Source organism: Prionailurus bengalensis, chromosome E1, assembly GCF_016509475.1.
Source record: "Prionailurus bengalensis isolate Pbe53 chromosome E1, Fcat_Pben_1.1_paternal_pri, whole genome shotgun sequence".
Taxonomy (NCBI): domain Eukaryota; kingdom Metazoa; phylum Chordata; class Mammalia; order Carnivora; family Felidae; genus Prionailurus; species Prionailurus bengalensis.
Window position 1 is genome coordinate 17,449,093 of NC_057347.1, and position 16,997 is coordinate 17,466,089.

The window sequence follows — 16,997 nt, forward strand, 5'->3', positions numbered from 1 at the left end:
TGAATATAACTAGCAAGCTCTTAAATTATTTTGAGTTGCTTTCTGTGTGCTTTCTTGTTCAAATACAAGTGAAAAAAAGGTAGAACTAGAAAATACAGTCGACAAAAGTAGACCTACCTGTATTGACTGTAAGATGGCTATTAACTATTAAGAATGAGCATTGTATTCATGGCAGGATGCTAGAGCATGGCTGTTGCAGTCTTAAAAAGGATATTGTATTATCTCTGCACTAAATTAGATTGACTCTTAAGCTGAGGTGAGCTTGAGATCTTTAATATTATATTTGGGTCTTTATATACTTTTCCGTTAGGTGACATGTTTTATTGGTTTCCTAATTTTTATTAAAAGTATGTATACTTTTAAAAATTCAGGGGCGCCTTGGGGCGCCTGGGTGGCGCAGTCGGTTAAGCGTCCGACTTCAGCCAGGTCACGATCTCGCGGTCTGTGAGTTCGAGCCCCGCGTCAGGCTCTGGGCTGATGGCTCAGAGCCTGGAGCCTGTTTCCGATTCTGTGTCTCCCTCTCTCTCTGCCCCTCCCCCGTTCATGCTCTGTCTCTCTCTGTCCCAAAAATAAAAATAAACATTGAAAAAAAAAAAAATTAAAAAAAAAAAAATTCAGGGGCGCCTGGGTGGCGCAGTCGGTTAAGCGTCCGACTTCAGCCAGGTCACGATCTCGCGGTCTGTGAGTTCGAGCCCCGCGTCAGGCTCTGGGCTGATGGCTCAGAGCCTGGAGCCTGTTTCCGATTCTGTGTCTCCCTCTCTTTCTGCCCCTCCCCCGTTCATGTTCTGTCTCTCTCTGTCCCAAAAATAAATAAACGTTAAAAAAAAAAATTAAAAAAAAAAATTCATATGATAGGCAGAAATGGTGTGCAGTAGAATCATTGCCTCTCCAGAAGAGGGTGTAGCATACAGCTAAATAATTGGAATTCAGAAGAACAGTGGAATTTTTGCCTAGACCTATTTTGACTATTTTATACTTTGAACCCAGGTGATCACAGGTTTTTGCTACTGGTAAGAATAAAGACTGGTGGTTCTATGTGAAATTTGGAGGAAGGAAGAAATAAGTCATGTTTAGAACTGAACGGATAGTTTTGCCAAACTTAACCTGAAGTTTTTGGTGCTAGATACCAACTGGAACAGTTCCTTACTAGACAGTCCACTATGGTTAAAATAAATTTTGGCCTCATTTTGCTAAGAACAAAAATAAGTAAATCCAAGTGTTTATTTTAGTATTAGATTATTGATTATTGAAGCTTTTTTTTTGTTTTTGTTTTTTGTTTTTTGCTTTTTTCAAATGTACTGCATTTATAATTGGGAGAAACACATTGAAATAACCCTTGTTAACTGAACTCAACCCCTCTCTAATCTGTAGGAGTTGAAGCCCTCACTGGTTAGAGGACCCTATTGCTGGATATGCCAGACTATTGGGTTGTGATCATACATGTGTTACTAGAAAGAAGTGGTCTTTAAATTGTTTTCATAAAAAAAAAAAAAGAGGCAGCTAAAATGATGATGGTTATTTGGAATTTGTTGTGGAACATGGGCATTTTGGGATTCCAAACCTTATATTTATTTATGTATTTATTTTTTAACCTTCCTTCCAGATCCCAAAAGGATAATCACTTACAATGAAGCCATGGATAGTCCAGATCAATGAAGGACCAGACTGCCTATTTGTAACCTTTCTGCAGCATTAGAGCCACCGTTCATGGGGGACACAAGGCTTTTATGCTCCTAGATCTTCAACGCAGCAGAGGAACCATAAGTAGAATCACAGGATAATATATACAAATATATATATATACATATATATATATAGTTATTTAAAAAAAGGCAACTGAAAGTAATTAGACTTCATAAGGAATCAAAATTTATTTCAAGAGACTACACATGGTTATTTAATCTCCGGTACTGAATAGTTTCTTTTTTTTTTTTTCTTTTTTCTTTTGTTAGTTTTTGTTTTTAAGTGTGAATGCAAGTGATTAATGAATACAGACTTATTACCAAGCGTGGTTCTAAAGTTCCTGCTGTCATCAACTTGGGCAACAAATGACCCACTGGAAAGGCAAATCCACTTAAAAGATCTCTGTATCTTGTTCTGTGACTAAAGTGATACACTAATCACGGGGAACCCAGAATGATTCAACATTTCCCCCACTCCTCCTTTGATCTTTTGGTTATACTTTGAGCCCTGCGAGAATGCTGGATAAATGCCTTGAAGTTTGCAGGGGTGTATTTTTTTTAGCGAATATGATTTGCATGTCTTGCCAGGAGTTAAGCAGCCTCTGTGGGGTGTTGGGGAAAATTTTCTTTCTTTCCTTTTATTTTTTGTGGGGTGGGGATAGGGGAGGGTATTGAAGTTCTATAATTCTGGAATAGTTGGTGGTACATAGTTCACTTGGCTTTGGTTACATATTGGACTTTAACAAGTGAAGCATCCATGAGTGTCATTTAAAGAAAAGTTACAGAACAAACAATTGGCTTTAGATATTTAATATGGAAAAATATTCCTTTGCCCATATTTTAATGTAATTGTATAAGTGGGAGCAAAAATATACTCTGCTTTTCAACTGTAGGTGCTCCAGACTTGCTCTCTGTCACTAACACTAAATGTGCTGTTTTCCTTGTTTTTCATTGAACATCGAAAGAGAAACTTCTGTACCTTTCTGTAAATTCTCTTTTAATTTCTCAGAAATATCTAAAAGGGGAAGAAAAAACTCCATGAAAACTAGAAGACTTTTCATGTTTTTAGCCAGTGAGGAGGTGATAAACCCTGCCTGCAGAAGGTGTGTTTCCATGCAAACTATACTTCTGAGCTTATTAGCTTCTAATTATATCTTAATAAATATATTTTATTACTAGAGCAAAATGGGTTTTTTAAGGAAAATAATGTGAAATTCTGGAAATTTTCTTTTGGGCAGAGAAGAGCATTAGCCCTGTCTTATCATCACATTGCCATCCTGTTGCACTGCAGCTTGTATATAGCATGCTAAAATAAATTTTTTTGTGTGTGTGCAGAAACTAAGGGTCCAATTTAAGATTGGGTGATGTTAGTGGCATAAAAACAAGTTCTCTGGCCTGACATAGCATCACATCACACACACACAGAAATTAGTATATCCATGTATGTCAAATACAGGTTAAAAAAAGCAGGGCATTTATATAGAGAGAGGTGTAGTCTTCTAATAAAAGTAGACTGGATCCCCTGGGGTATTTGGGGGAGAAGGTAACTACTTTTGCTCAAACCCTTTGCTTAAGAAATGTCCAGTTTTGAGCGACTGTAGTATGGATGAGTTTTCTTGTTTTGTTGATTATTTGAGACTTTTAACAAGTAGTTTGTGAAAGAAGCTGTTGGACTCAACTTAGAGTAGAGAAAATATCTTTAGTCTGGATTTCTGCCCTGCTTAGATTTTAAAAGTATAAGCATGGATTGCCAATTCCACTTGATGTAAACAAAACTTTTTATACATAATATATATATATATAATAACTTATTGTATCAGTCCAGGTTCAGAAACTTGTGGTAGGCCAGTTCCAGATAGTTTCATTTCACCTGTAAACTGTATCACTTTTACTGATATTGTAATTTTCAAATGTATAATATGTTTACAGATGTGCCCTGCATTTAGTCTGCCTTGTTCCTATTTTGATTTTTGTTGAGTCTCCTGCCTGCTTGCCAAAAGCTAGGATGCTTCAGGCCCATGTACAATTGAAAGCAGAGGCATCCTTGAGCTTTAAAGCATTGAACAAACTGGAAAATGCAACATACCACATACTGAAGTGAAAGAAGTCTGTGTTTTTGTGTTTTTTTTTTTAAATAAAAATTTTCAAAAAGTTATAAAAAAAAGATATAAGGTTGATTAAAGGAAAAAAAAGACTCCAGTTTGTTTTATAGGTTTTAAAGTTCTGCTGTGTGTTCAATTGCCTTGTGTAACCACTTGTCGCCTTAGGGCCAGATTCCCCTGCACCCCCCTTCTTTTTTTAAAATGTCCATTTTGCTTGCCTGGAATTTAAAAGCTCTTCTGTCTCACAACTCACAAGAAACTTTCTGGGTTTGTGACATAGAGGTTGAATGAATATATATTTAAAAAAGAAAACAAAACAGCCCCTGTCTAAATTGGGCTTTTTAATTTAGAGGCAACACTTACTTAAAAAATATCTTTAGAAATCTCTTGTTGCTTTTCTACTTCCCTTCCCATAGCCCTCAGGCCTCCATGTTTAGAGAAGCCAAAAAGAATGTATCCCTTATCTGTTTGTCCAAAGGTTTTTGAGAGTCTCACTTCTAAATGAAACAATGCAACATTTCACCCTGATTTTCTCCACTGAAATTTCCTTGATTATATGGTTAGAGATATATAGTTAGGAATGTCTCTTTCTGGGAACCCTAGTGCCCCATCATATTGTCAGTATTTTTGGGCATTGGGTAATGGACTTAATTGCCTAGGTACAAGCAGGACTTTGGGACAAATCTCCTTTGTGCTGTTTGGTAACACTTAACTCTACTTGTCGCAGTCTTTCTCCCTAGGTCCTCACACAATTCCTTACAGAGCACTTATTAAAAAAAAAAAAAATCTTAAGAGTTGATTTGTTTTCTGATTATTTTTGTGTAAGCTTCTAAACAAACTTCAGCTGTGATTAATTTAGCACATTTAAATAACATTAATGTGTTATTGTTTGGTATACAGAATTTTCCTTCAACTCAGAGTATTAGTACTGTAGCATAAACCAAATACAGTCTAGAGGGGATTTTTAACATCCCTCCATTATAAAGACTGAAAAAGGAGTGTGTGTGTGTGTGTGTGTGTGTGCGCACGCGTGCGTGTGCGTGTGTGTGTGTGTGTGTGTGTGAGGGACAGATGGAGATAGTAAAAATTAGTAAATGAATGTGTGTAAGACATTATATTAGTATTCAGAGAATGAACTTGTATTTATTTTGTGCCATTTGTTTTCATTACACAGAATTTAAAAGTCAGGTGGTTTTAATCTTAAAAAGGGTAGTATTTGAAAAATGGCACTAAGAATGAAATCATGACCTATTTTTTTAATAGCTATGAAGATACTAATTATGGGTGAAGATTTCTTTTTAAATCTGTCTTGATTGTAGGCTTTTGTGTCACATACCACTCTCTTGTAGATGTCTTGAATAATTCCCCTTCCCCACAAAAGACAGGGTGTATTTATCTTTCTCTTTATTCGCCCCCACTTTGCTGAACTGAAGTTAATTGCATAGCCTTTCCTCTGACTTTCTTAGTAATGAACTTTCACATGAAGTATATTTACAGCATCTGTAGTTAGCCCTTCCTCCTCCTTTCTGGGAGGGGATAGACAATAATTAGGAAATTTGTTAATGCCAGTTTGTTTTCTCTCAGAATAAATGGCTGGAGAAGTTCTCTCCATTGTAGAATTTTGCTGTTCCCCTAATCATCTGCTTACACAGTCATTCAAAATCTGCAAAAACTTTATAAAGGAAAAAAAGTGCTGCATTGGTTTTTCAAATAACAGTTTCTAGGCAAAATCTGGCAAACCTCAGTTAGGAGTATTGTCCACAGTACAAAATGTGTTTTTTCACAAAACACTACATAGCAGCGGTAGTTTCATACTCGGTTGTTAATTTTGTGACTAACCCAATTGGAGGCATCTAGTGGTCTATCTTTTAATGAAAACTTTTAAACACAGGAAAGCCATTTAGTGTGAAATTTTGTGTCCTACCCAGTGGCCACAGGCAAGGAAAACTGGAAGAGGACTTTGATTTTAAATTCTAAATAAGGAGAGAATCATTCAGTCAAGGCTTTCTTCAGAGAACTAAATTAATAAAAGTCCCATTTCCAAGGATTAGGAGTATAGTTTATGCCATTGGGCCATATCAACACATGATCCTTGTATACCTATGCTAACTGCACAACAGGCTGTAGCAGGACAGATGCATGTTATGAACAATAATTTTTGTGATCAGGTCTGTTGATGTGGTACTAGTTGAATTAGATTCTTTGGGTGGGCTGTGTTCTTTAGCAGTCCTACCCATAACTTAACCTGCTGGGTTTTGAAAGAGGGTAGGATTTGCTCATCTGTTTTTTCCCCCAAGATTAGAGGGGCAGAGGACAAGACTAGAAGTATGTATGATAGCTGCTCGAAGTTTGCAGATACATGGGGTATCATTAGTTCTTAATGCTGATGTCATTTTTATTAATGTGATTAATCAGCAGAGCACCAGGATTATTTTATGGTGAGAAAGATGGGCTTATACTTCGAATATCTTAAAATGTCTCTTTTTAAATATACTTAAATGTGTTCACATGTTTGAGAGCCAGGACCACCCTGGGCTGGTTTTAAAGAATGATAAATCATTGGCCCCCCTCAAATGCACTGCTTTACTGAGTTTTAAATTTCACACTGTTTTGCTACTCCATATGAATAAATAGAATTTTAAGTTGTCTGCATAATAGAAACACCCAGGGAAACATGAGCGGTATGTTGCTTCTGCATTACTGGGAGTGTCCAATAGCAGTTATGGGCAAGACACCTATGGAACAGCCATCCTCACATGCGATGGGATTGCTGATTCAGACTTCTCTATTTATCCATACAATTTTGCTTATGTCCAGAGTTCTAAAGCCATTTTATAATACTGCAGTATCCCTTTTCTACAGCCTTACTAAAATAGCTACAAACATATTCCAATGCAGTATCCCTTTTCTACAGCCTTATTAAAATAGCTACAAACATTTTCCAGTTCAGTTTCACTTTTGTTGTATATCAAAGTTACACTCTACAGACCAAGAAACCAACTTGAGGTAAATTATATAGCTTTCCATATATCCTTTTTTCCTCAGGTGCTAAACAAAGGCTCCAAAAAACGGATACTGCTTTAGTAATGTCTTTTATTCGTAAACATTTCTTTTGCTAGACATAAAGATTTGGTGTTAACAAAAATGGTTTTAATATGTAAATATGAATGAATGCCTTTGGTTTGCCCCTGTTTGTCATATGAGTCTTGTTTCAATTATCGTCTGTAGAGGAGGATCCTTTCATAATCTTGAATACATTTCATTAGGAATTGTTGCATTTTTAGAGTGGAAATACAACTGTTTTCTGTCTTGGATTAATCCTGCTGCTGCTATGAGAAACTGAAAATCAAGAATGTGATGCACTTTTTACATTACTATATACCATACCTTTCTAAGTTGCTTTGAATACCTTTCCTGTAGCACAGCCACTAACAAAAGTGAATGAATTTAGAATTTTTCTTCAGGAGGGAATCAGTACAAATAACTATTTATGCTATTGGCCTATGAAGGGCAGTAACTTAGGAAAATAAAAATTCTGTTAGTATTACGCTTTTTGGCCTTAAAATGTCTTCTACTACTGAAAATCTTTTAAACCTTAGTTTTGTTTCTATTATTCCCTCTCTCTGCCTCAAAAAGAGGATTTGGGAAGAGTAGCTTAAAAGAAGTTTCATTGGTTGTTGCTGATTTATCTTTTAGGAAGAAAACAACTGTTTACTACATAAGCTGGGGACTTATTTTTTGTTTGTATTCAGAGGAGAAATAATGCCATCCCGAGCCAATCAGATTTCGTGTAATCAAATCCATCAAAACTCAGCTATTCTGCTTCTCTAGTATATTTTTACTTAGCAAAGATAAACTTACATATAGTAGGAATGCTACTTGACAAGAGGAAAAGTCATTTCTCAAGCACATACCTAGACTTGGAGGAGACTGAACCCAAAATAATGGAGGAAGAAACACCAAATGGGGTGGAGGAATATGAGATATGTGGTCCAAAGCTATCTGGTTATATTTTGATGTTGCCAATATTGCCAAGCCAAAATTTTAATTTGCTTATTTAATATATTTGTTGGCCAGAGATCTATTTTTATATCAATGTGCCTTGCATGTATATTAAAAAAGTTTGGAAAGGCCATGTAGTAATGCCTGAGATAGTTGATGGTTCTTACCACCACCTCACTAATTTTTATGCAGTATGAAATGCTCATTCTATCGCCCAACTGGTGCTCTCTGTTTAAAGTTATAGATCTTGTCACAAACTGGAACTGTTTTATAAACTGGGGAAGTGATTTAATTTACTTTTTGTTGTTTCTTTTTCTTAATCTGTTAGTGGCTGTTCTGTAGTGGGAAATAGTAAAAAGGATTCTTCACTCCCTTTACCCCCTCAGCACCTTCTTCAAGTAATGTGATGACACCATTTCTTGTGTGCTTTGAAAAAAGTTTCAGCTTGCTGTCTCCTTTAGTGTTATAAAAAAAAAAAAGTGTTATGAAAAGCATTGTTTGCAAAATCTAGGGAGATAATGGAGTCCACTTTAATTTGGAATTCTATGTGAGCTATGATCCAAGTTATTGGCTCTTTCCAACTTAAAAATTTTTATTGTTAAAGCACCTTGGCTTAGTAAATTTTAAATATTTATGTCTGCAACAATTGTCTCAAAATAATGAACTGTGCAATTCTTGTCATTAAAAAAAAAAAAAAAAAAATCTGAACTCTCCCTAATGTGACTTGTTAGTTTCTCTGTATTTCCTGCCAGTGTAAATGTGAAAAGCTTTGCTTGCATTACGTTTTAGAAATGCATTTTGCACACTCGAATTCTGCTGAAGCTCCATGAAAAGGTTAGATCTAAGTAGATGAATAAAGCTATGCACATGTTTTGAAAGTTTAATTTGTGTGTCATTACCAGAAGTGACCTGTCCTTATTACTTTGCTGTTCTTAGCTTTACCATCCTTAGAAACATGGCTCAAAGTAATAGTTCTGGGCTAGCTCATCAGCGGAACTAGAAGAGAGGAAAACTGGCACCTATTTTAATAAACTCCAGTTTGAATGAGAGCTGGACTTCTATCTACTAAAGGGCTTTTCTTGAAACAGGGCAGTTTTATCAGCTTTACAAACTTTTGGATGCTCTTCCTCGTGGAAATTTTGGTTTATTTGGTCAAACAGAAATGGAAGGTAATTCAAACAAATAAGAGGGAAGGACCTTTGCCACATGGAGTTCTGTGACAGTTCTGTCTTAAGCCTGGTTTAAAGGTAGGATAGCCTTTTTACCTTTATTGCTTTAGCACATGTTTGGTTTTACTGAGTGAATGACTTGAGATTAGAATCATTCAACTGTTTAAAGTTCAAAGCACAGGTTGTTTTAAAGATAATGTGTATCTTTTAAAAATTGCCCAAGCTGATTAGAATAAGTTTAGGAATTGGGCGAATTTGGTTAAATTGCTGCAGTCTGCATGTACTAAATAGCTTTACTTCACATGTATGTGTACTTAAAAGATTGTGTAGATGTACTGGCCAGGTTTGTCAAATCATCTTTTAAAACATTGTTTTGTAATCTCCTTAGGGCTTTTATAGAAGAGGCTAATAAGCTTAAGTAGAAGATAATGCTAGTGGTATTTTCCCCATGCTCCTCAATATAAAAGAAATATTTCTGATTTGTAAGGGTTTTCCTACCTATAGAGGAGGGTTACTTCTCTGTCATCAAGTATGCTCTTACTGTATGTTGTTGACTTTGAAAACCGCAAAATCCATCCTTCTGAAAGTGACAGTTAAAAACTAAATCTAGTAGTCAAGATTGGAAAAGTAACCCATGATGGCTGGCCTTAAAAGGCATACATGGGGGAAGTGTAGCATCATCTCAGATGATATGGCTACTCCTCAGCATCTGTCACTAGTTCACTTATGTTCAGTATGTACTGAAGGAGCAAAATAATTTCTGTGTCTTGTGTGCATCAGCACTTACGAGCTGAGTTACCTCTTCTTGATATGGGGGAAAGGATACTTAGTGGACTACAGTTATGTTGGAGGGTGTTTTTCCTTCCCTCTCCCAATTAAGATTTTTTTCAGTGTTTGTTTTGCCCAGTCAAAAAAGATAGGCCTTTTCTAGATAAAAGAACAGTGGCCAGAAATTTACCCCTTTGCTAATTGCTTAGGTATTTGCCATAGCTGTTTCTGATGTCATGGAATCTGAGGAAGTGTCAGTTACACTATGATCTTCCTTTATTGATGTCTTACTCCATGTTCAGTGTTTTAAAAATATAAATTACAAACACTCTACATCCATACCCAGATTTACTTATTTTATCAGAAAAAAAAAAAAAACTTGAGAAATTTGTAGATCAAATTAAGAGACAATAAGTGTACATTGTTGAATAAAAAATTTTAAAGTTTCAGTGGTGTTTGCGTTATCTTTTGTGTACTTTAAGATTATTGCCTTGATAATGACAATTTTTTCAAAGGGTCAGATGTACATCTTAAGTGTACCATGACCGTATGTCATGGCTTTAAAACAAATCATACAGGTTATCAAAGTGCTTAGAATTGGCATATTTACTGAAAAATCAGCCGTGAGAACAGCTGTCCTGGTTTTTTTGCATGCCATTGAGCCATATGTTCTGATCGAAATAAGCCAAAATTGAGCTCAGCAATTAAGCAACTAGAATAAGTTGCCGAGATTCTGGGTTTATTTGTAACTTTATGTAGAAATATATGGCAATGCCTACTTGAAAAACTTCCTGAGTTTGTTTAGCATTGATTTGTCACAAGTTGAAAAAAATCAATGCTGACACCAACATATTAGAGTAGCTAATGAGAAGAGCTGTGAGAACATTTACAAGTGTGTCTGTCACTATGTAGACTGATAGACTTCATATGTTTTTATGTTCTTTGAGTTAGGATAATTGTATCTGGTCTGGTGAGTGACCTGCAAGGATACAAAAGGGAATTCGGAGTTTTACCGAAGCTTGTCTATAAATTCTCAAGCCCCACGAGCGTGATTTATATAAAAGTATGGTAGTTAGTTCAGTCTACACAGTTGTTGTTTTTAATGACATTTATTGTGGATTTCAGCAGCTAACATAAAACTCATTCTAGATTGCTTAGCAAGGTTTCTCTTACTTTGGGGCTTTTAATCCACTACTGTTGGATACGGCGAATCGATTGAATCTGGGAAGTCTGGGCGTGAGAACCCCACTCTCTCCAGTGTTTATAGTCTCCTCCGTGGTGGTCACATTCCAAGATATATTGATACCCACGGTATCCAGGATACTGGTAGCAGACCCAGCTAGAAAATCCAAAGCACATTAGGTTATTAAAATTAGGAACCTGGTCAATACCTGGCCAGGAGCCTCTTTTCTCAACACAACTGATCGAGAATGCTTGTAGGTTAAGAAAACAATAGGCATCCTAAATGTGCCAGGCACTGTTCATGAGCATAATATGGCTACAGCTAGTTGAAAATGAACCTTGATCATGAAAAAACGTAAAAGAGTAGTCAGCATAAGTGCTTCCACAGAGGAATATTTGAGAGGGCCAACAACTTGAAATTTGAATATTAGTAATAACTACAATGTGCCATCCATACCAATTATGATCTAATGTATGAAATCTGATAAGATGTAACCATAGATGTATTAATATTCACAAGGCTTACAGTTGCAAGAGTTACTTTGAAATGTACCCCAACCCTGTTTTTGCACTTACGCCCCACATTGTATCTTCATGGAACCAACTTCGTTGTTGAGCCAACCCATGGCTTGCAAGGAGGGGTAGTCATCACAGATCTCCCATTGGCGTCCAATGAAGTTTTCCTTCTCAAAGATGGTAATCTTCGACTCCTTATGATTCTGTAACCCAGAAATTTTTAAAAACCATTTGGCATAAGCGTAATGGCTGTCATCTTAATTCTTTAATTACCATATTTTTCAAATTCAAAACACTTCTGGTTTACAGAAGGAAGTACACGATCATTGATTGTAAGAATATTGCAGGCAATATGGTGGTAAGAATTAATCCTGCCCGATCCAGTTTAATACCATAATATTTAAAATGTACAAATAATGGGCATCTGGGTGGCTCAGTCGGTTGAGCTTCCAACTTCGGCTCGGGTCATGATCTCAAGGTACCTGAGTTTGACAATGTGGAGCCTGCTTCAGATTCTCTGTCTCCCTCTCCCTCTGCCCCTCCCCTGCTCGCACTCTCTCTCTCAAAAATGAACATTAAAAAAAAAAATGTACAAATAACTGATGTGATACTTTGGGACAACAAAAGACATGAAGAAAATATAATAAGAGCAGGGAAAAAAGTACTTGCAGCAAACAGCCAACCAAGGCATTAATATTCACTAATGTGAGAAAAGATCACAGAAATTAATAGAACAAGTAAGCCTGTGTGTGTATGGTGTTGGAAATAACCTAAAGTCCAGTAGGGGATATAAACACTACACAAACATTAAGGCTGAGACTATCCCGTATGAAGTACACAGGCATAATTAGCTGTCAGTTATCCTACTGCGCTGTAGAAGATCTGAGCTCTTGAGTATCCACTTCCTGCCACCCTTGCTTTTAGCTTAATGAAAATACCTCTTAGTGGGGAAAAAAACAAATGGCAAACTTGGACTAGTGTCTTCTCTTTTATACTTTTATCCTTCCTGCTGCATTTCAGCATAACTGATGAGAAGTAATACTAAATGTCAATCCATCTGTATACCCTCTCTTACCGCGTCCCCCCAACATGCCCAGAAGTGAACATTTCAGAGACTCACAGCTGAACAGATGGGGCGGAAGGACATGAGGCGCTCAATGTGGTAGGCATTACTCCCGCTCCAGGCATCCCAGCGAGGGTATTCTCCTCTCTCCAGGATAAACTGTTGCCCACAGAAGCTGGTGTGCTCATAACCAACCCAGCTGCCAAAGACAAGTAGTGACGTTTGATCATGGTGTTCAGGGCCTGCATGGCCTCAGGGAGAAGGCATCTTTTGTTTTAGGTGTCAACCGTGAGGTAAACTATCAAGCCAATTCCAATAGAGCCATACGACGAAGTGATAATATTTATCACAAGAGGTGGGGAATGAGCTTGGCAGCTGCATTAAGCAAGTTTGTAGATGGACTATTTGTTTTGGGATTCTCCACTGAAAGGGTCTACTTCACTGACCTGAGAAATGTGTATTAGCAAAGTCAGTCTCAAGTTTTATTTCCTTTCTCTCCAGGTTACCTTATTCTCTACTTGGAGCTCCAGGTTCAGGATCTAGTGACTGACTATTGCTTTGGCTCCAGCCAAACCTATTGGCTTCTTCCTAAGGAAGCAAAGGGATGAACAGGCAGCTGATGGATTACTAGTCTCTTGTTTCCTTTTAACTTTGTGGGTTTTCTCCTACCGTCACACACCTATACCTTATTTATTAAAACACCTCAGGTCAATTTTGTTACCGATGATACCTTAAAGTATTTTACTCCCTTTAAAGGGTTAACTCAATTTGGTGGTGAGCAACTTGTGGAAGCCTATCCACTGCAGAGCCAGTTTTGCTTAGGCCAAAGGAGAGCCCTTTGCTCATGTTTTCAGGCTGATGGTAAAGGCCTCAACCTCCCTGCCAAGAGTCCGGAAGTAAGAGTCTAACTTGCCAAAGAAATTAATCATCAACAAGAAACTCCTAAAGACTCACTGGGAACTCATATGGCTCTCAAGTTCTGGGGTTGAGTTCCATCGCACATAGAGAAATTAGCCAGTAGTGGCTGCCCTGGGACATGCAGGAAAGGAGTTAGCTGTAAAGAGCTTGACAGTTTCCTCTCTATTTTCTGTAGACAAGAAAAACTAAAGGGTCTTGTGGCTATTCTGAGAAAATCCTAGGTAGCAGCCTATGGGCTCTAGAGGCACAGATCTAACGACTGTCACTGCCCCACCGCATGGTCTGCATGTTTTTACCCCCTCTCCAATCTAGCAAGCAACTAGGAACCTCCTGTTCCTTCTAGCTTTGCGTTACTAAATTACACATGTAGTGATTTCTTTTGAGATTACTTCCATAGGGAGGCCTGTCTCCAAGAAATGACTAGAGTCTGGGTGAACATCTTTCCACACCCCATCTGCAGAGACCACAAATAAGGACTATGGGGTCCATACTCACGCGCCACATTCCACCTTGAGAGACCGGACATTATCAAAACTGCGCTCAGAGACATTTGGGCAGGAGCTGGTGAACTCCATCCTCTTGCCCTGGAAATTCTCCTGGTCATATATGGTTATCTGAATGGAATTGAAAGGGAAAGAGCTAGAATATGGTACCTCAGGAAGAACAGAGGCCCAGGTCAAGAGCTTAACTTCTGTCTGACCCTGTGTTTTCCATCCCTAGCTATAGCCCAGGATGTCTGGTAGGGTCTCTTCCGGTATAGACAGGATAGGAAGGAATTTGAATTAATACCATTGGTTGGTGGTGTTTACATGCCCAGGGATGTACTGTGGGGTTTTGCTTATGATGGGAATGGTTTGCCAGGGACAATAGCTAGCCCAGTGGACAGACCAAGGACTTGTGGAATCATTCCACCATGCTCCCTGCAGAAGTGTGGCCCAGAGGCAAGGATTCTAGGTCCCAGGCCTTCCTGTGGATTATTTCTTATCTTCTCCAGCCACATCCTCAACAGAAATGGAAAGTATAAAGGGAGAGTTGTGATAAACCCCTTTTATACCTTGTACTAGAACTCAGCTCTTGAACCTTGGCTAGAGGACGACCCTCAAAGCTGTGAGCTGTCCTCAGAGTTGACCCAGTTGAAGGGATGTTGAGGAAAACAGTGAAAAGCTAAGTTTCAGCCACTTCAGGAAATGGTTGCAATCAAGTTCAGGTTGGGAGTCAGGAGTCCTGGTTTGGGATCTGGTGGGATCTCTTCGTTTCTGGGCCCCCGGTTTCTCCATGGCATCATAATCCACTCTGGGCTGCTCTATTTTAAGATGACTTTAGTAGTGTGGTGGAGAGGTGACCTAGAAAACTAGGTATCATTTGGGCTTCCAGGATCATCCTTCTGTCTAAATGGGGTATTCTGAAAGATCCATCCTGAGACAGCATCTCAACGGTGGGTAGGCCCTTCCCCTAAAACTGGCATTTTATTGGTCGGTCATTGTTGCATGGAAAAAACACAGCCCTGGGGCCTGTTCTGTGGCAGGATCTCATACTCTGCTCTGTGGAACTACTGAATATTCCATGTGATGGCAGGGAGCTTACCTTCCATGGCCCCACGGACCCCGGCATGGGGTTGGTTTGAGCCATCTTGGTGGTTGGAAGGGCTTCTGGAAGACAAAACACGTATCAGTGACTTGGCCTCATGGGGAGAGGATGAGGTGATAGAGCACAGGAAAAGGAAAGGGGGCATCAGATCCAACAGATAGACTTTGGGTAGGATCCTGGCTCTGCCTCTCACTAGTTGTTTTCCATCAGTAAAGCTTCTGTGTGCAGTTATTGAAAGGATTAGCAGTAATACAGGTGAGACACCGCACAGGTGACATGACCTCTTGATTAGTGTGGCTGTCGCCCTCTTGCCTGCCTCCAGGAACCCCCCTATGGGGGGCAGCATTGCCTAGGTCTCAAGTACCCCAGTATAAACTCCTTGGCAAGCATCTAGCCCAGACCCTCATATTACCAATGTGTGGTCCCCTCCCACCTGGCTCCACACAGCCTCCAGCCAACCAGCCATGCATGACCAGGCCACCATTCCCTCCCTCCGTCTCTGTCTTCTAGGCCTCCCTGGCTTTGGCCTGGCCTCCTCAGAGAGACATTGCTGCTTTTCCAGCCTGTGGTGAATTGCTTTCTTTCCTGATTTCTGGCACTCATAAGAGTACCGACCTTTCTATTGAATGTGTCCTGGGTGAACATCTCAATGGCAGGGTCTGGGTCTCCTCTGACTGATCGATGTGGCACCGTGCTGAGCCCCAAGTCCGGGCAGTACGGGGTTGTGGGGGAGGATGGGTGGCATCGGAAAAGACTTATTGAGGGGCGCCTGGGTGGCTCAGTCAATTGAGCGTCTGACTTCAGTTCAGGTCATGATCTCGGGGTTTGTGAGTTCGAGCCCCACATCGGGCTGTCTGCTCTCAGTGCAGAGCCGGCTTGGGATCTTCTGTCTCCCTCTGTCTCTGCCCCTCCCCAGCACATGCTCTCTTTCCCTTTCTCTCTCTCACTCAAAAATAAATAAACACTTAAAAAAAAAGAAAAAGACTTACCGAAGGAAAGTGAGCAAGAAAAGGGGGTAGTGATAGCCAACAGTGGCTCATTCTATGCCAGGCTCTGTTCTAAATGCTTGATATGCATGAATACATTTGAGCTTTGCACCAGGCCTATGAGGGAGGTACTATCATTATCCCCATTTTACAGATGAGGACACTGAGGCTCATAGAGATTAGGTCGACAGAAAAGATGGTAGGAAGTGTAAAAGGAAGGAAAGATAGGAGGGAGGGGAGGAGGGAACGAGACAGGCAGTTTTCATGGCTCAGAACAGCCATTCACGGCCCTTCTTTGGGGCCAGTGTTAGGCCCAGGGACTGATGCGTGTAAACTCTGTGATCTATCTTTCCATTCTGAACCTCTGAGTAAGTATTTCCCAGCTCCTGCCCCCCATGGCTTCTCCCTGTGCCCCAGGAAGCTGCTCATTTCTTGGAGCCCCATGCCCCCTCCCAGCCATAACTGCTAGGCCAGTGGTTATTGCCACATAAATGGCACTTGCCACTCCTCTTGGGGTGGCGAGAGCAGGCTGCCTCCCCACTCCCCGTGTTCCCTACTCTCCTCTAGCCATCCTCCGAGGCTCTGACCACAAGACAGAAAAAGCAGGGCCCCTCCTGGGCATGTCTCTGCAGGGGAAGGAATGGAAGGGCCAGGACACCTGCAGGGCCTTACTCACCCAGCTCCTGCTGCACAGTCTGGGTCTCCATCTGGTGCCACTTCCTCTGCGGCCCTGCCCTTTATAGCCCTGTGGCCGATGGCCTCTGGCCCTGTCAGCACTCTGCTTTCCCTCTGCTTTTGTTCCTCCTGATCCCCAGAGCTTTGGTGCTTCAGCCTGCTGGGCAGGCATCCCTCAGGCTTTTGTTTAAACTGGGGAAACAGAAATCCAGAGAGGCCCTGCTGCTGAGGGCAAGGCTGGGGGCTGCAGACCTTGGCTGCCGTGATCTTGATCTCAGAACAGCTGCGAGGTGAGGACAGGCCCCCGTGTGAGTGCTTGTCCCCTACCCCTCTCCAGGCTCCTCACG

At 39.9% G+C, this 16,997-nt stretch overlaps 2 protein-coding genes across 2 annotated transcripts in view; one reads left to right on the forward strand and one right to left on the reverse strand.

The window, feature by feature from the left end:
* Window positions 1–10,172, forward strand: part of NUFIP2 (nuclear FMR1 interacting protein 2) — a 31,434-nt gene extending 21,262 nt beyond the window's left edge. Inside the window, exon 4 of the mRNA XM_043583507.1 lies at window positions 1,604–10,172. Within this exon, the coding sequence (XP_043439442.1) occupies window positions 1,604–1,656 (53 nt within the window). The 3' untranslated portion in view covers window positions 1,657–10,172. The remainder of the gene's footprint in view (window positions 1–1,603) is intronic.
* Window positions 10,173–10,816: 644 nt separating this feature from the next.
* CRYBA1 (crystallin beta A1) lies at window positions 10,817–16,716 on the reverse strand. Its single transcript, XM_043583508.1, has 6 exons — window positions 16,652–16,716; window positions 14,987–15,051; window positions 13,898–14,016; window positions 12,542–12,683; window positions 11,482–11,624; window positions 10,817–11,062 (listed from the first exon to the last, which is right to left on the reverse strand). The coding sequence occupies exons 1-6, from the start codon at window positions 16,680–16,682 to the stop codon at window positions 10,915–10,917; spliced, it is 648 nt and encodes a 215-aa protein (XP_043439443.1). The 5' UTR covers window positions 16,683–16,716; the 3' UTR covers window positions 10,817–10,914.
* Window positions 16,717–16,997: the final 281 nt, after the last annotated feature.